Source organism: Thunnus maccoyii, chromosome 21 (assembly GCF_910596095.1).
Source record: "Thunnus maccoyii chromosome 21, fThuMac1.1, whole genome shotgun sequence".
Taxonomy (NCBI): Eukaryota; Metazoa; Chordata; class Actinopteri; order Scombriformes; family Scombridae; genus Thunnus; species Thunnus maccoyii.
In genome coordinates this window covers 15,435,571-15,454,596 of record NC_056553.1, presented here as the reverse complement: position 1 = coordinate 15,454,596, position 19,026 = coordinate 15,435,571, and the positions used below count along the sequence as shown (strand labels likewise).

Sequence of the window (19,026 nt, the reverse complement as noted above, 5' to 3'; positions counted from 1 at the left end):
TCTTAAAATCCATTTATTACAACTCTATACTGTAAATTGTAGCTTACATATTTATAAACATTTAAACATTAAAAAAATATACACTATGGCGTATAACTTTAGCATTAATCTTTGACTGTCATATAATCAGAAGACACTGGTTGCAGTCATACAGCATTATAATGCACTGTAGTTATTAACTGGACTTGTACACAGTCTGAGAACCCACTAATATCACTCTGGGTTGCAAAGTCTTGCATTCTTTCTAACTTTCTTAATATTTAGGCTCTTCACCAAGTTATCTGTGATACAAACATATTGCATAATAGGCCCATTTTTTAAATATCATTTAATTAATGTAAGAAACCTGTATGTCACAGTGTACTGTATTCCACTTCATCTCTGCAGTATACTTGTGATTTTTCTTCATAGTCATTATAAATTTAGTGACATACACGATCCAGGTGGGACTCGAACCCACAATCCCCAGCTCCGGAGGCTGATGCCTTATCCATTAGGCCACTGGACCCCTGTGAGACAAAGAAATCAATCAATGTTTGTAGGTCTTGTGGGCTCAAACTGCATTTGTGGCAATATAGTACATCTTTGCTGGATGTTGATCCATTGTTGAATTACTGTACAGTACAAGTTGACTGTCATAAGTGAATGAATAATAATTAAAAAATGATCAAAAAACAAGATTATATGTGTCTTTCTTTGTTCTGATTGAAAGGAACAACAGCAGGAAATACCTTCAAATACCTCCCTGTTGACCACTCACTTCCAAAATGAAGCTTTTTTTTTTTTTTTTTTTTTAAAGAAAGAGGATAAACCAAACATGGTCAATGAAGGGACCAGCCCACATGCTCTGTAGGTCACGAATTATGAGGCAATTAACAAAATATACTGTAGCACGTAAGGGGAATGATTTAGACCACAAAGGTTAGCCGGGACAAGCTGTTTATCATTCTGCTAGCAGGGTTTTTCTCAATCAATATCACATTCCTCAAAGACTGGAGCAACAGGATGTTAGAGCCCTCATGTTCCAAGCATATAATAGTATTATGTTGCGCTTTTTTATGAATGAAATACCATTATACTCTAGACACTTAAAATATCATTCTTGCTTGTACTGCCATTATCCCTGACAGATTTTATTCCTGATGTGTAATGGAGCAGGAAATCTGGCGGCAGGTCACCCCATGCTGTGACTTCACCAGTGCTCGTCCGTGCCTCAATTCACAGAAACAGCGATGAGACTGGCGAGATGAAGCCATTCAATCAGGTGCTGATTAGACCATGACGTCATAGTCTGAAGAGGAGGAACCACACGTGTGTCAGAGGCAGCGTTATGATACAAAGGAACAAATGTTGAGCAGGAAAGTGAGGACAGTGCTGACCCAGTGTGTTTTTGAAGCAAATGTGGAGATTTTGTAAATCTTATAGCAGTGATGATTAAAAGTTTTAAAATGTAAAATAACCATATTGCAATATAATTAGTTTTAAATCACTGTGATGAGTTCAAAGTGAAGTTTCGAGACCTGTCACAGAGAAATCAACTTATAATAAATGTCCTCATGAGTAGCACCAATAAGGCCAAATTCTAGTCACAAATCAGTGATGACGCAAAATATTACTGCATGTTTTTCCTGCGTTTTTACACAGCGACAAATCTCACACACCTTCCGGTGACTGGGTATCTAAAAAGCAACAAATCACACAGTTTTAATATTTAGGCTTCCTGTCATGAATCAAATTTGCTTTATTATTTAAGGACGCCTCCATATCCAGGTGTGATTACACATCCTCAGGTAACTATCTTCTCATAACTGCAGCCGTATTCTCCCGCAGGCTGGGCTTGTATCTGCGTCATACCATCTGATCTCAGTCTGTGAACTAAATTACCAATGGCCTAATCTGAGGGAGAGAGCCAAAAAGTGATGCTGTGTGGTGAAGCTGTGTACATGCATACATACATACAGCCATTTGCATCATATGCTACATACACAGACAATGATATCCTCCTAATGTTTTTTTGTTGTTGTTTAATTTAAATTGGATCATGTATATTTACAGCATAACCACTTAAAATCCACATTAACTCATGTCAGAAATTACTGCCATATTTTGTGATCTGAACTTATGCTGTAAGTTCCTCAACATGCACATTAGCAATGTACACATTTATATATAATTTTACTATTGTGCTAAAAAAGTCACATCTACCCGCGGCTGCAACTTATTATTATTTTCATCATTGATTAATCTGCTAATTATTCTCTTGATCAATTATTTTGGTGGATGAATTTTCAGAAAACAGGGAAACATTCCTGTCACATTTTCTGAGAGCAGGTTACATCTTCAAACTGCTTTTTTTGTCAGACGAGCAGCCCAAAACTCAAAGATATTCAATTCATTATCACATAAATCAAAGAAAAGCAGCAAATTTTCCCATTTGAGAAGTTGGAATGAGTGAATGTTTGGCATTTTTGCTTGAAAAAAGATTTAAATCACTGATCAATTATCAAAAATGTCACTGATTAATTATCTATTTGTTGACTACGTGATTAATTGCCTTATTGTTTTAGTGCTGCATCTACTGTAGAATTAATTTACTTGATTTTGTAAAGGTGCAGTGGGTGCAACTTGTCATGAGATTTTCACAGCATATAAACAAACGTGTATTCCTTTAATTAGTTACAAAAAACACAAATATTGGACCTTGAAAGAATGGATTAATACCAAAAATTCCTGCCGCGTGCTGGTTTTATTTTGAGCTGCATTGTTACGTACAGTATCTTGACCTTTACAGTCATGTGTTTTAGGCCCCAAGGCGATTTTACATCTCTGAACAAAGTTCTCCTCACCTTTGCCTCTCAGTTGTGATTCATCGCTGTCACCTTTCAGCACGTGGCAGGTTGTTGACATACAGGTGTAGCATGAGATCACATGCACGTAAATATGTTTACTTTTTTTTATCACTTAAGCTCTAATCTTGTATTTCAGTATGTATATTTCAGCATGTGAAATAGTTTTATATGTTCAGTGTGTGGCTTTAAATAGAAAGAGTGACAATAGGTGCAGCCAAAGCTGAAGCTGTTTGCATTTAAAATCTTGGTAATTGGAGCTGGTTATCATTAAGAAAGTTACAAAAAGGTAGTTTCCAATAGACTGTTCAAGAATCCACAGAATTCTTTTCAGTAGTTGATTGTGTCCTGCCCTGTCCCTTGTAATCAAGCTGATTGATGAAAGCCTCATCAAAAAACGCCCACCACAGTTCAGGGTCACTGTCTGACAGACCTACTCAAGGTGGGTCTCCCCTATCTTCACTAATTTAAAGTTGTCCACATGTCATTGACTTCCTGATGGACTGCTCTGCTGCGTGACAGACATCAAGGAAAACTCAAAAACCGAATCTCCATTCTCAAAGGGATGAGCGGGGTTTAAAGAGTGGGAGGAGGCGATGCATCCTGTAGTCTGGGATCACTGTGTGTGTGTGACTGACGTTCTTGATTCATCATCCAACAACCACATGGGCAGCATGGATATATAAGCTTGAGCACACCTGCTCAACAATAACGACTTCAGACCTCCGCCAGCTGACCTCAGCCTGTTACCAAAGTTCAGGGTAAGATAAAGAGTTGCTGTTTGGGTTTTCATATTATTTTATTTTTTACAGCCTGACAATTTCAATGTATTATATACAAGAGAGTTAACGTAGAGAATATCATAACTGATTGTTTAAGCCATTCTTTTGATATATAGATACTGGGCTACTGCAGTGCATTTGAGTTAACTATTTTTATTTCACTAGTATTATAACATCTATAATGTAGTGATGCTCTTTCTTTAAATCCTGGTAAATTCATCATATAAGCATTGGTGCTCATTAATGAGGTTTAAATAACTTAATCCTATTTAGTCATTTAATAATCCCTTGTTATATCTATTTAATTCACCATGTTCAAACCAGGACTGGCTAGGGTCTTTCACTGGTATTCAATAGTAAAATTATAATGCTCTTACCTGACTCAAAGTTGTTTATTTAAGCTCCAATAAAATGAGTTATCATTATTATTTTTGGTAGACTTGTTACACCAGGCTTCACTCGCCCTGAGCATCAGTTTTCTGTAACAGTGAGTACTTACCAGTCTCCCTCCGTGCTTGCAGTGCCTGGACCGACTCCGCAGCATGCTGCCTGGGAGAGCGGCTGATGTCCGGCACTGCGTCCTGACGAGCCGCTGGCTGCCAGCAGCTCTGGCGCTGTTACTCCTCCTCTCCTCCAGCCTCAGCTGCGCTCACAGCACCACGGTGGAGCACGACTTCCACATTGTCCACAATCTCGACAACAGAAGTAAGACTTGGTTTTATTATATCATTTTTATTTTTATTAGACTATAATCTGCAGGATTTTAAAAAAAAAAAAAAAAAAGTAGGTTAGAGAGATTTGGGAGGCTAAAGAGGACAGACAAAATCACTATTTATTTATTTTCAATGTTTCTGTGGCGCGTAGTGGTGAGTTTAAAGTGACTTTCTACTTCCTGTTTTTTTCTTATTCTCATAGGGATTTATTGTCAGATATTTGGGAAAAAATAGTGTTTTCTGCTAGACTTTAATACTGTATTTAAGATATGTTGTCAATGAGCGACAAAGGATTTTAAAGATAAATGCTTGACTTTATTTAGCTCAAAATGTGGGGATATCCTTGTCATTTGTGGTGGACTTTTAATCAGTAATGTAGATTATCAAGCGATCTGCTATGTAGTATGTATGTGAAGTAATATTATGGACATTACTGTATTCATTAGTATTATTATATGGCTTATGAAGGGGTTACATTCAAATGTATAGGTATATTAATATCATTTGAATGGCTTTAGATTGCACCCATGTTGAAGAGTGGAAAGTTTGCTACTAGACTATTTACCACAAACTTCAAAATGCTACTGTAATACAGGCACTCGGTATATATATATATATATATATATATATATATATATATATATATATATATATATATATATATATATATATATATATATATTACAGTAATGTTTTAGTAGTCAGTGTTGCTTCAGCACATTTTTTTTCATTAAATATAAACGAATGACTGGATGATTAAATATACTTTGGAAGGGTAATAAATCAGGTCTACAATGTAAAGTTCTTTAAATCATCAAATGAGATGAGAAAATAATTTGTATTCATATAAACAAGTGTACAGTTTAAGAAGTGAAACTTGAGTTGCTACATTTGGCATTAACTTGGAGTCTGACTTTAAAGAGAAGCATGTCTCCAGCTTTTTATATGAAAATTAGAACTGAATTTGAGATTAAATCATCCTCATAAATTGGTCACTTTCAGACCAACACCCCTCCCACACCAGAGTATATCCCTTTATGCAAACTGACTTTTGTAGAGAGCTCCCAGGATTTAATAAATCTGCCACTGATGCACTTGTTTTGGTGTCCAGGTCCAGAGATAGACCCGTTCTGGTACGTGGGGCGTGGGGTGAGACCCATCGGGCGCTTCGGGAAGAGGCACAGCAGTGTGGAGGCTCTGGGCAGCAGGGGGATGCAGCCTGTCGTCAGGATGTTGGAGCTGCTCCTCAACAGCCTCAGAAACAAGGAAAACCTTGAGAAAGTGCTTGATGGGGAGGACAGGGATTGGTTACCGTGACAGCATGCTCACCTCCCTCCATCCACGGTCCCCCGCCAAACTTTGAGTGTCTTCATTTTTTATCTTGATAGAGGTTAAATACTCCTTCACCCTCACTCTTTATTGCATCATGTATTTCTCTCTGGTGTCTGTTATGAGGCCTTTAATTATTGACAGGATCTCTGATGAAATCACTCTCCAAATGTATCTGTACATATGAGAATGCAATCTATATTGATTAATAAACCAGGATGTTGTGATTATATCTGTTGATCCTCATACTGTATGTTAGGGTGAAGCTGCTGCACACACTTTCTTTCAAAAGAGTTAGCTTGTTTTATGTTTGCAAATTTTATTCATTTCATAATACATTTTTTTCTCTCAGAGTACTGTGGCACATAGAGAATCTGTATTTTTTGCTTGTTAATATTTTCCCCAACATGTCATATGGATTGCAACAAACAATTGCACATAAAAGTGAATGGCCCACCTGTGGAGTTGTGCACAGTGAACCTCATCATAGTCACTCACACTGGATTTAAACAGGAACAAAGTGATATTTGTTTTTAGCTCTGTGTGAATATCTCATCATTTCTGAGACTGTATCTGGGACACAGTTACAGTATTAAATTAGACGTCCTGTGTGAATCCAGCCTTACAAGTCATGACAATTTTACACAGTCTCTTGCACACAACACTGAAAGATCGGTCAACTATGATTGGTCAATACACACATTATTCTATATCATATCCATCTTTTCACACATATACATATATTAACAAATTCTGAGATGAGATAGTATTTTTTTTTACATTAGAAAAATACAGGACACTGATGATTGGACCCTTGTAGCTGTGCTTCTCATGGGCATTTGTACATCGATTTGATAAAACCAGAAACATGCTTTTATACATCAACACCTCAAGATTGACAAAGGAACGGGGTCAGTGTGCAAAACCAGAGATGTGAAAGGCTGGGATGAAAAGGTCACTGGTAGAAGGGGCAGAGCATTCATACAGAAGATCATCACACCTTTCAGTTCAATTAGTCCATCAGGAAATCCCGCCCTACTCTTAAACTGTAGCCCAATCATCAAGCAAAAGCTTGGACAAGCATGTGCATGGCTAACGGATATTCTGACTGATGTAAGTGGTCACAGAGTAAAGTAAAATAACCCAAAAATGAAAGGCAGTATTCTCAAATCTAGTGTTAAAGTAGTACAAATACAGTATGAATCGTTCTAGCCACTCCAAAAATGCCGTGTTTTTGTAACATTTACCATCTTCATTACTGGCAGAATATCAAATGGTAAATGCAGGCATACACTGAAAGCACTTTGAGTCATCACATGAGAGAGTTTGACGGGACCGATTGAGGAGGGCTCCTTTGAGGAGAGAATAAAGCCTTTAATTTGCAATAGTACCTATTTCAGCGATATTGCATAAAAACGTTCAGTAAGTACAAAAATAAATTGCTCGTAACAAAATCATGGTTTCATGGTATTTTGTTATTTAGCCCATTAGACTTCAATATGTAAAAATCTTTACAAGATTTTCTGAATGCAACACAAAAGTTCTGACATGACCCAGCGAAGGGGGAAACATGAGAATACCTTTCGCTCAAATAAAAGGCCACAAAGTTTGAAAGTAAACGAAGAAAATGACAGAGAGGAAGAAAAATGACTTTGGGTTGAAGAATACTGCATGAGGGGATGGCTTGTGTTTCTTTAAATAAAAAATGAAATCACTCTCAGAGAAAACCTGAATATCAGACCTATCAAGGTTTATGTTGGGTCTGACATTCAGACTTATTCAAACCTCATGTTTGATTAATTTCAATGTAGCTTCCATATTAAGGCTGTAGTGAGTGTATATGTGTGACTGCTGATCAGTTCTTATCAGCATTTTATTTTTTTGAATAAATAGGAGAGCACTTCCCCAGTTAAATATCATTACAGTTGGCATTTAATTGAAGAAACACTGTGGGAAATATCCTTATTCATTTTTTCTTGAGAGTTAGATGAGGAGATTGATACCACTGGTGTCAATCTTTTCATCTAACTCTCAGCAATAAAGCCTTGTAAAATTACAAAACCTATATTTCCTGTAACTAGTTTGTTTCAGTCTGTTCACAAATGATCAAATGTGCTTTGTGTTCCATTATTGCCATCTAGCAATTTTAGTGGAAGGCAAGAAGGACAAACACATTTTGATACACATCTAAACACTATTTTCTGGTAATTTAGTGCATGAATTTTAAAATGGTTAAAATGTCAAAAGGTACAATCATCCCCCAAAATGAGGATTACCATCTGATAGCTGTGTGTATGTGTGTGTGAAAACTGACAATCATTCATAAAAGCTCTGAAGGGGCTTACAGTATGATAAAGATTCCTCACAACATTTCATTTGGAGAGACGAAGATGCAGTATAAAACACGGCTCAGCCTCTTTTTGGGACACTGAATTACAGAAAGTTTCACATGATTTTTCCACACATCTTCATTGTACATTAAATCACAATACTCTTGCAAACAGATAGAAAAAGGACATGACAGTTTTTTTTGTCTGTACAGATATTCTTTTTGAGTTTGGGGTCATAAGGAGTGTTTTGCAGATTTTAAGGCAGAGACACCGGCTGTCGAGTCATCCTTGCTTGACCTTTTGTATGCATGGCGAGAAAAAGATATTTGGGGATCAACTGGAAAAGGGAAAAGCAGGTAGTGTCTTCAGGGTGAGAAAGGAAAGAAGGGAGTGAGGCATCTGTGAGGCATTTGACTGACGCGGTGCTGTGCCTGGCTGAGGGCTGAGTGCTATGTGGGTTGCACAGGGCAGGTGTTGGCTCCTGCTTGGCCTGGAGCTGGAGGTGGACGCTGGGTCAAGGCACTGGATGAGAGGGGCCCCCCGTCCCTGGGGCTCTGAAGTGGCCCTGAGGGACTCGTTGTGCTGCTGACTGTCACTACGGACGAAAGACTTTCACCTGCTGCTCTGGCTCCAACTTATCTGAAATGCAAAAATGATGGCACTGAACAAAAGTAGCATCCATAAAGAGACAAGCCATAACATCTGATTCAACTGAGTTTTATCTCAAATGTCAAGACCGTCTTCCCAGCCATAAATTTAGAGCCTATGATGGACTGAAAAGGACACTTACACTCTTTCTCAAGCCTCCATTTCCCTCCTCTTGAAAAAAGGCAAAGATCCTCTAGCCTGCACCTCCTACTGCCCAATAATTTGCTGAACATTGACTTTAAAATGTTGTCAAAGCTGTTGGCACTACACTTGAACAGGCATTCCTTCAACCTTAGACGTCTGTTCAATACAATCTACATGTCTCCACCTCTAATACCCATGAGGCTTTAATATCTTTAGACACTGAGAAGGCATTTGATAGAGTGGAATGGATTTACCTTTTTTATACTTTTTTATACTACCTTTTTTAAGCTGCTCTATTCTTTTCTGCAAACCTCAGTCAGGAAAATAATATTCAATCTGAGTATTTTCACTTTATTGCTCTACAAGGTTTGTCCTTTGAGTCCATTATTATTTGCAATCGCCATTGAACCCCTTTCGATAGCGTTTCTAACCCATATTACAGGCATACTTAGAAGTGGTATAGAGTTGCAGGTCTCCCTTTACGCAGATGACCTCCTTTTGTACATTTCCAACCTGCCTGTCTCTGTCCCTACTGCCCTTGCCACTCTTCAATCATTTGGTCTGATATCTGGATACAAATTGAACTTAAACAAAAGTGAGGTATTTCCTATTAATACAGCTGCTAAGAAATACCCTCTACGCAACCTACCCTTTGAAATTGCCCAACATAGCTTTACATATCTTGGAGTCCATGTTGCATACAAATTTGAAGACCTTTACAAGGCTAACTTTGCCCCCCCCCCGTTGACCTGAATCTGAGAAGACTGTGAATGCTGGTCTGTGCTCAATCTATCTTTAGTTGCATGAGTCAATTCTGTTAAAATGAATATTCTTCCATGGTGCTCCTACTTGTTCCAATGCATACCACTTTTCCCCCCTCAGACCTTCTTCCGTACAGTGGATAGCCTGATCTTGGAGTTTATCTGGAATAAGAAGGATCCTAGGCTGCGTAAACAATACTTACAAAGGCCTAAGCCACTTGGACGGATGGTTTTATCAAACCTCATGTTTTATTACTGAGCTGCCAATATCAGGATTTTCAAATAATGGCTTCAATATGAGGTCTTTGAACCTCCCCTGACCTGTCTGGTTGTAGAGGCAAACTCCACCAAACCTGTATCACTGATGGCTCTAGTACACTCTCCAGTCACTCTTCCACTTCTCCCTATACTAAGAATGTGATTGTTAAAACCTCTCTTAGGATCTGGGTTCAGTTTAAGCGCTATTTTGGTCTATATTCATTTTCTACCTATGCCCCACTAGCTTATTATCATGTCTTTCCTCCTTCTCTAGCAGACAGTTTTCTTCATGTGGTCAAATCTTGGTATCAATACTTTTAAATACTGGTATGTTGATAATGTTTTTGCATTCTTTCAGCAACTCTTGGACAGAGTTGGACTTGGACAGTTTTACTTCCCAGGCAACATTTTTTTCAGATATTCACAGGTCTGTAGCTTTGCCCATAACACATTCCCCCATGTTTCCCAACCTACCTAATTATTCAAATTTAGATGGTTTCCTGATACCAATCCCAACTCTGAAAGGCTCAATTTAATCCACAAACCAAATTAATCTTTTACGTCCAGTCATCAAACTCTATAAAGACCCTTTGGGAGGAGCATCTGAGGGAAGTATACCAGAGGAAGTTTGGACAGAAATTTTAGAACGGGTACACAAATCTTCTATTTATGCAAGACATGGTCTTATTCAATGTAAAGTGGTACACCGTACCTACTACACTAAGGCTTGATTGTGACGGTGTATCACCAGCCTGTGATAGGTGTCAGCAATCTCCTGCAAACCTCACACACATGTTTTGGCTTTGTCCATCCCTACATAATTATTGGACAGAGATTTTCAGAGATAAATGGGGAAAAAGTAGAACCAAATTCTCTCAGTGCATTATTTGGGATTTTCTACTTGTTGCCTTCCCTCTCAACATCCAAAAAAGATGTCTTAGGTTTTGGCACCCTACTGGCTAGAACTGCACTGGATAATAGACATCGTTTATTTTCTTAGAATGGGAAAAAAAAAATCAGACTTTTATTAAGTGGCTCCTCCAATTAAATTTGTGAAAATATGGAGTCCATTCTTCCAATTCGTTAAGAGGATAAATTTCCCACTCATTCCTGATTGATGCAACTTTTGTGGTTTGGAGAGGCATCAATATTGTGTTTGTTGTGGCGTGGGTGATATGCTGCTGTACTGACTATTAGTGTCTATTACTGACATGGTTTACTATTGGCTGACTGATGTTTTTTTTTGTATTTTTATTTGTGTTTGTTTATGGTTGTGTTATTTTAGTCTTTGTAAGCTGTTTTGGTGTTTAGCAATATGTCAATTGTCACTTTTTTATAATGTCTTTTTATAAAGGGAATATATACCTGATACCTGATGCTCTGATGACACAATTGTATGTTCTTGCAAAACCCAATAAACAAAGTTTAAAAAGAAAAAAAGAAAAAAAAAAAAAGATATGATTACGTGTCTTGGTCACTGATTTTAGCCCATTGTCCTGTATGCTCTATGTCTTTCGAGCTGTGCTAAAAAAGCCACCCTGAATCAGAGCTATTGTGTGGATGCTGGTGAAGAAAAAACGAGACAAATAGAAAATAAAGAAAGCCCCAACAGAAAAAAAAGAGAGCCATTCACTGACATGAAAAGGAACCGACTTCTTGTTGGTTGATAAAACAGCCTTATCCTCCTGTACTGCGTGTTTCCATTTGGCTTCTTTACATCTAATGGAGCTTTTCAGTTACTTAGTCCCTTTCTAGCAGATGTATTCACTTTTGCATCCATTCAGCCCCTGATCTTTTCTTTTAGGACAAAGAACAAGGTGAATGAGAGTGTCCCCTTGTTTCTGTATCACTCTCCATCTCTAGCTGTCTCAGTTTCTCTCTGACTCACAGAAAGAGTGTGTGCGTACAAGGCTGTTAAGCAGTGTCTGTGGTCAGGAGAGTATGGATTGATAAGGTATAGGTTAAGACACTCACATCACTTCTGTTAAACCCACTGATGACTGATAAGTAGTAAAATGTGGGTACAACATCACAGCAGTAACAACCTTCAAGAGCTTGGATCATTTAGTCTGCTACTACAGATTTAAATGTCATGTTTTCCCCATTTCAACAGATATAAATATTGGGCTTGGAATTATTAAAAATGTCAAGTGATTATGTTATTCAGTAATGATTGAAAATAATTTCCATCACTGTAGTTTGTCTAATTTAATGGAAGATATATGGTGTGTCCCAAGAAAATACATTTGGAGTGAATCTGCATCTTGAACTTGTTACTATTTGAGTTAATTTTGCTTCAATGCTGATTACTTTACTAATTCTAACCATGGAGTTTTTGCTAAATCAGCTTGTGTGTATCATTTTGGGAGTTTTCAATTTTAGTTTTAATTTAAGACTAAAAGCCAGACAGAGCAGTGCTAAAAAACTGAAATGTTCATTTTAAATTTTTAATGGTTATTTAGAAGTGTATTTGTCTAGTTTATCATTTTTTTCCTTGTATTAATTTTCAGCATACACTTGGTTTTCATGTGTGTACTGTCAAGCTCATGGTTGTCATTTTGATTGGTTTCCAAACATCAAGAGGGTGGGTCTTATCTAATATGAGCCTGTCACAAGGCAGACGGAGAGAAGACGGAGAGTAGAGATACAAGCGCTTGAGAGTGGCGTGCTGCTGTTAGCAAAAAACTCTTTTGTTGAGACTGTAACAATGAACGATAACATTAGTTTCTGTTTGTTAGCCTGAGCTGTGCTCAATGTATTTTGTGGCTTGTTAATAGCTGGCACAGCTGTAAGGCTTAGTGGAAATTAAATCCTCTAGATCTAACAACAAATCATTTTAGTGGTACTACCTGTGCCATGACAGTATGTAGTAGTACACAAGATTTGTTTTTTCTGAATTAATAACATTGTTTGGTACCTTTCAGTGGAGGGGCTGGCAGCTTCCTCCTCTGATGGCGTGATGAGTCCAGGGTTTGAGGCTGTAATGAGAGTGTTGATAAATCAACAGACCACAAACACTTAAAGATGTTACATTTTCTCACTTTCAGTATCAGGCCAGTTAGCTTCAGTTGCTTATCATACCCATACATTATGATAAAATGTTAGCATACACAACCAGACAAAGATATTTGGCTTCACTAGACAATATAGGTGACCTACAGGTAAAAAAGTGTGTATGGTTGTGTGTATGAGAGTTATTAGGGAGCTTTAAGGGCCTTAAGGTACCTTTGGCTTGGACTTGCAGAAGCGATTGCAGACAGTCACATTCAACCCAGCTGTTTTCAGAGCTGATATCCTGGCCTCAATGTTTGATATCTGAAAGGAGAAAGGAGAATGCTAGATGTGCCTAATTTACACTTTAGTCCAACACCTGATTTTGTTGCAGCATGTAACATCACCCCCAGATTTTACAATAAATGGCTTGAAAATGAACTCATTGCTCACAAAATCAACAGTGTGTGTGAGCTGGGAGAAAAGTTTGGGATTTGGGGTGCTGTTTGGCTCATAGACAACTGAAGAACAAAACAGATGCTGATGAGCAGGACAAGTGTGTGGAGAGTTACAAATCCTTCTCCAGTACCTGTAGTTCAGACTGCTGGACCTGAGCAGCCGCGGTGGCCACCTGGTCTTCCAGGAAAGCCAGCTCTGTGTCTGTGGTATCACTGCTAATACTGCGGGCACAATGCTCCAAGTCCCCCAGTGCCCCCTCAAGGCCATACACAGCACCAGCAGCCAGGTACACCTGCATGGAGTAACACACCCAGACATTTAGTTCCTCTTAGGATGATTTCAACATAACTTTTGTCATTGAAAGTTAAAACTTTCAGGGGCTACGGTGCTCTCTATCTTACATTCTCCTCCATCTTGGTAAGCCTCTGATCCAGCCTGCGGGTCTCAGAGCTGCTGGAGATAGGGGAAGCACTGATGGACTCAGACGGGGTGTAGCTGTCACCTCCCGCCTCGCCAATCAGCTCCTCTGTGGCGTTCAAAACCTTCAGCACCTCCGTGGTGATGCTGCAGAGAGATGCAGCCGAGTACTTCTGCTTCATTTAAAGAACACACAAACAGTACAGAAGTCAGTGATCAAAATAATACATTCTGAAAGGCTTAATTTGATTTAACTTACAAAATATATTTATGAATAAAAATGATGAAAAGGAACATATAAAAAACATTCATCCAAAATACATTTTTATGAATAAAAATTGTGAAAAATAGCAACACAAAATCAGTTTCAGTGTTGAACTGAGAAACCCTTTAACATATGTTAGGAGCTTAATGCATGAGTAGGGAAAATTCTGAGGCATGTAGCTAAATAAAATCTGCAAACATCACATTGATGACAAACTGAGTGCCTAATGTAGCATAATGATGAAAAAATATGTTTCATTCTGCTAGCAAGGGGATGTAACAAAAGGCAATTATGCAATCACAATTTTGGGACATTATAAAATCATTAGCATAGCAAAAAACATTTTAAAATCATTATTGTAAAATGAATGGAAAGCAAATAAACTCAATGTGGTTTAACCCGTTGAACGATTTGTGATTTATCAGCATTTCAGACCCTTGCTCATGCTGCAAAAATCTGTAAAAGAATATTATGCAGGTGACACATATTTGTCACACTTTTTCCTCACACACATGCTTGACCTGGGAAGAGCAATCAGGAGGTGAAAGAAGAAAGAAAAAGAGGAGGAAAGGAAACAAAGCGTGTTTCAAGACAAAGCTGGAGGAGTGACTGATCTTTTGTTTTTTAGCCTTTGAATGGTTAAAAGATGTTGCAGTGGGCAGAATCTCTCCTATTACTGTGCAGCTCATTTTCAAAAAAAGGAGATGTATGATTATCTCCAGGATAGAAATTATGACGATTGGGTGTGCAGCTGAGGAATCAGTAATTTAGCTATCAATTAAAATATATATATATTGTATGTGATTACAGTGCTATAAAGACTTTATCCAAGATTGTATGTCCAGTACAGAAAATACCCCAAAAATAAATTAACATGCTGTTGAAAAATAATCAGTTTTGACCTTTCAGTTTTAAAAAGTAGAAGAGCATCAACATTCTTGGTTAAATGTCACAAGCTGAGGTAATTAATTTATGAATGGACGGGCAAACCTGTTGGCAGACTTGCCACCATATCAAAATGCCATTGACAGACAACTGAAAAAACATTTTTAATAAACAGTTTGTCATTGTGTTTACTGGTCAGTGTCTCTAGTAACTGGAGCAGCTTGTTCATCCCAAAATCCAAGCTTGTTTCCAAATTCAAGCTGTCTGTGACAAATAATAATTTAGCCATTAAGATGCCTGGTAAAGAAAGCAAGCAAAGTGTTGTTGTTTTTTTTTTATCGAATAGATGAAAAAACCGTGTAAGAAACGGAAAGCATGGTGAAGAGAGACAGATGTAATTCAATAATGAATGAATCACTGGCTGAAGCTTTGATCAGTAGGATTGGAGGCGTATTGATCCCTCTAAGATAGACAGACAGACAGTGGGACAGTCTGAAACGCAGAGTTTTAGCCGGTGACGGGAGAGGCAAGTAGGGAAGGAAAACGGATGAGAGGCAGCACTTTGGTTGAGACGAGAGACAGTATTAGGTGAGAGATGAGAGGCAGCACAGTGAACCTCTTATCTCTTTAAAAAAAACACCATTCAGTGATCTCAAAAAGACTGAGCTGCATGGATGCTCTGAGATATTGACTTGAGCTGGTCGATGGAGAAATGGATGCTTGTTGAGACTTTGATGTTCTCATCCACTCCAAAGAAACAGATCAAACAGTCTGACATATATACATTATGTCTTCTACAGTCAATAAAATCTTGCGCCAAAGTGCCAGTATTACATGCACACATGTTCATGTTCAAATTGGCAGTTTTCTCATCTTTTTCAAAAAATTTATTGTATGATGTTTTATTGATAATTTTAAAGACAAAGGCCTTCTTTATAGATTGCCTGGAGGGCATTGTGTACGTTTTCTCAGGGTATTTCATTCACCAACTGACCTTATTTTTGTGCTCCTCTGATTGGACAAGTATCCAGCATCTATGTATATATAATATATATGGAACTGTTGTGATGTTTATTTATATACTTGATTGTCATGTAGACCCAAAATGTTAATTACTTTATCAGCAGTGAGCCAGACAATGTGCAGGAGTTTTAAAATGACAAGTTTTTTTTTTTTTTTTTTTTTAAATAATCTGTACATTTGATGTAAATACAAAAGAAAGAACAAAAAGACACAAATATCACTGTCACTGTGACATGTTTTTTTCCCCGATTCACATCAAACTGAGCAGTCCAACTTGGGTTTCAAAAGGGAGCTGTGAAAACCATCAGAAATAGATCACATTTGTAGATGTGTCATACACATTGTGAGAGATGAGCATTACTCATAGGAGCCCTTTTAATGAGTCTGGCTAATGACACAACATCGACCCACACGCTTCACATGTAACACCAGTAGTACAGGAGGTGATTTCAAAAGTGAACGTCCAGGGCTCTGTGTGTGTGTGTGTGTGTGTGTGTGTGTGTGTGTGTGTGTGTGTGTGTGTGTGTGTGTCTATCTATGTCACTTCATTATGGTTTTGACATGTCTATATGTTCATGAATTTACAATGTGTCTTACAGTTTTACAGTTAGTATATACAGTACTTGTTCACAGTAATAATTCAATATGTAAGCCAACAAATATCAATCACTCTGTCCCTGCCAATTAAAGCTCACAATTAGGAAACAAAATGTTCTTTTTCCAAATAAAAATAATACTTCTTTTTTGTTTTCCAGCATATCCAGCTGTGAGTAGTTCCTCTACTTCCTTTGTGCGTTGCATTGTGCATACTAGTGTACAGTACAACAGCACACTCAAAATCAAGCAGATTTAGTCTGCATCTGACATCTGTAAGGAAAGGAAAATACTACAAACATGCTTAGGATTAGTATGTAGTATGGAATTCGAATACAGCTCATCTGTTAAACTATAACAGGATGTCATTTGTCTTTTAATATCAGATTTCATTCTTGTTGTATGCTGTATGTACTTATTTTTCAGATACTAGTTATTTCTTACATTCCCCAGAAATTTAACAACTTCCAGAGAAGAAAGGCTAACTGGTTGGAGCTGTTCACATTGTGAGGAGTAAAAATTGTTATTTATGCAAAACACCACCAGGCTTGTGGCTATGTTGCAGTCTGACCTTTTGAAACTTTTATTAATGAAAAAAAAAAGTATTTGCAGCACCTCTATGATGGATGTTTTCCTGTATGATTCTCGAAAACCACTGCAAAATGGTGAGTCTACAAAGAAGACCTTGCTATCTGATTTTGAGAGACTGAGGTATAATGTTTCCACTTGTATTTAGCTTTTCTGCTACCACAAACTATTTTAGCTGCACTCTCAATGTCACATGTCTACCTTATTTTTTAGAAATAAGAAAAACATACCATCAACAGAAGTGCTATTGGATCCTGTTACCCCATTTCAACACAACTGTCACGTATTAAGTAGATGCATTACTGTGCATTTAGTCAGGACAGATGTGTTTCAAAGCATTGCATCCTGTGCAAGATATCACAAGATGCCTTTTGCTTTCTAGCTGATGTCTCACCTGCTGTAAGAGAGAGGAGAGCAAATGAAGCCTCTGCTGTTGCTCCAAGTCATTCTGTTGCTCCTGACACACACATACAAACATACACACACACACACACAAAGAAACACACAGGCCAGCCGAACAAAGGGAGAAGTGGAGCACAGAGAAAGAGGGAAAGCACAGGATGAGCAACAAGTGTTTGTCACATAAATACATGGATAAGAGAGGAAAGTGGGTGGTTGAGGAGTTTTTGGAAAATAAATTTATCAAAAGGCAGACAGACAGACAGTACAGCTCTAGCGGGGCAGCGACAGAAGTAGAATATAAGCGGTGGAAACAAATAAATCTGCCTCACGTTCTTCTCTCCCCCTTACCTGGTTGTCAGACAGCACTCCCTCCTGGGAAGAAGGCGTAACTGCAGGAGAACTTGCGCTGGATCCACTCCTCCATCCTCCTCCTTTCTGTCCTGCTTCCTTCTCCACATCTCTTTTATGTTGCCTCTTACTTTGTCTGTTCCCCTCTCTTCTGTCTCCTCTCTTTTGCCCCTGGTCATCTACTTTGTCTTCCAAACTCTCTACTCCTTTCTCTAACCTCCTCTCCCTAACTCTTCCCTCTTCACTCAGCGATGGACTCTTTATTAGTTTCTCACGTCTTGTCATCTCTTGTCCGTTCACTTGTTCCACTGTTTCACTTCCTTTTTCTCTTTCCTTACTGCTGGCTCTTAATCTGTCACTCGCCCTCTGCCTTTCTCTTTCTACGTCTCTCAGCTTCGTCTTCTCTCTCTGTCTGTCACTTTCTTTATCTGTCTGTTTGTCTGCAGGCCACTTTGCAAAGTCCTCTTCGGATGAGCTGCTGTCTTTGCTGTTGGCACGGCTGACCAGCTCTCTGAGTCTGGATCGCAGTTCCTCCTCCAGAGGGTCTCCAGAGCCTGATCCATTCCCCGAGCTGCTGAGCGAGTGCTGGGGCCCCGGACCCAGAGAGTGGGGCTGCGGGGGGCTGGGAGCCGCTGAATTTGGGGCCACTGTCTCCAAGTCTTCTGGCTCGGTAGTCATGGCATCTAATTTGAAGGCGTCCGTTGCAGCTGTGGCCATTGGCAAAGTGTCAGGTATTGGATGTTCCTCACTTAAACCCCTCTTCAGCAGGGCATTGAGTAGAAAACCACTGTTCTCCTTGAGTGGACAAAGAGGGACAGGAATACACACAAAAAAGAACAAATAATCAGAAAATATCCAGCGAAAAAAAAAGGCATTCATTTAGCAAAAAGACATAATTGCTGAAGAGATTATGGAGCCTGAGGAGCATTAACAGAATTGTAATGTGCTGCCTCCCAATGGTTAAATAATATTTTACAACCACATATACTGTAAACATTTTCACTGACATGGTGGGAATTTCAATTCAGTTACTATTAATAATCAACTACAGGAGTGATATTTTACCTGTACCAAGGGGTAAAGGGACTGTGCATGGTTTTGGCCAGCTGGTCTGCTCTGCTCTGATGACGACTCTCTCTTGCTTTTCCTGCGTCGCCGCGATCTTCTGACGGGGTCACTCTGCCTCTCCTCTGCCTCACTGCTGTCTCCCATCACCTAGAAACAGAGTATATTTACGAAAGTA

At 38.6% G+C, this 19,026-nt stretch overlaps 2 protein-coding genes and 1 non-coding gene across 8 annotated transcripts in view; 1 reads left to right on the top strand and 2 right to left on the bottom strand.

Annotated features, from left to right (window-relative positions):
* Window positions 1-435: 435 nt before the first annotated feature.
* On the bottom strand, window positions 436-508 carry trnar-ccg. The gene has a single exon. It is a non-coding gene; the product is annotated as a tRNA-Arg (tRNA).
* A 2,732-nt stretch (window positions 509-3,240) lies between these two features.
* On the top strand, window positions 3,241-5,882 carry prlh2 (prolactin releasing hormone 2). The gene is made up of 4 exons (XM_042399447.1): window positions 3,241-3,288; window positions 3,369-3,607; window positions 4,150-4,333; window positions 5,453-5,882. The coding sequence occupies exons 3-4, from the start codon at window positions 4,171-4,173 to the stop codon at window positions 5,656-5,658; spliced, it is 369 nt and encodes a 122-aa protein (XP_042255381.1). The 5' UTR covers window positions 3,241-3,288; window positions 3,369-3,607; window positions 4,150-4,170; the 3' UTR covers window positions 5,659-5,882.
* Window positions 5,883-8,120: 2,238 nt separating this feature from the next.
* Window positions 8,121-19,026, bottom strand: part of myripb (myosin VIIA and Rab interacting protein b) — a 115,611-nt gene continuing 104,705 nt past the window's right edge. For 2 of the 6 annotated variants that reach the window (XM_042399439.1, XM_042399440.1), the window contains exons 11-18: window positions 18,849-18,998; window positions 17,784-18,578; window positions 17,428-17,490; window positions 13,663-13,854; window positions 13,392-13,553; window positions 13,037-13,126; window positions 12,729-12,789; window positions 8,121-8,639 (exon numbers count right to left, since the gene is read on the bottom strand). In XM_042399439.1, coding sequence (XP_042255373.1) covers window positions 8,596-8,639; window positions 12,729-12,789; window positions 13,037-13,126; window positions 13,392-13,553; window positions 13,663-13,854; window positions 17,428-17,490; window positions 17,784-18,578; window positions 18,849-18,998 — 1,557 coding nt within the window. In that variant the 3' untranslated portion in view covers window positions 8,121-8,595. Of the gene's footprint in view, window positions 8,640-12,728; window positions 12,790-13,036; window positions 13,127-13,391; window positions 13,554-13,662; window positions 13,855-16,060; window positions 16,144-17,427; window positions 17,491-17,783; window positions 18,579-18,848; window positions 18,999-19,026 lie in introns of those variants that run through there. The other 4 variants (XM_042399442.1, XM_042399443.1, XM_042399444.1 and 1 more) reach the window with 4 other exon arrangements.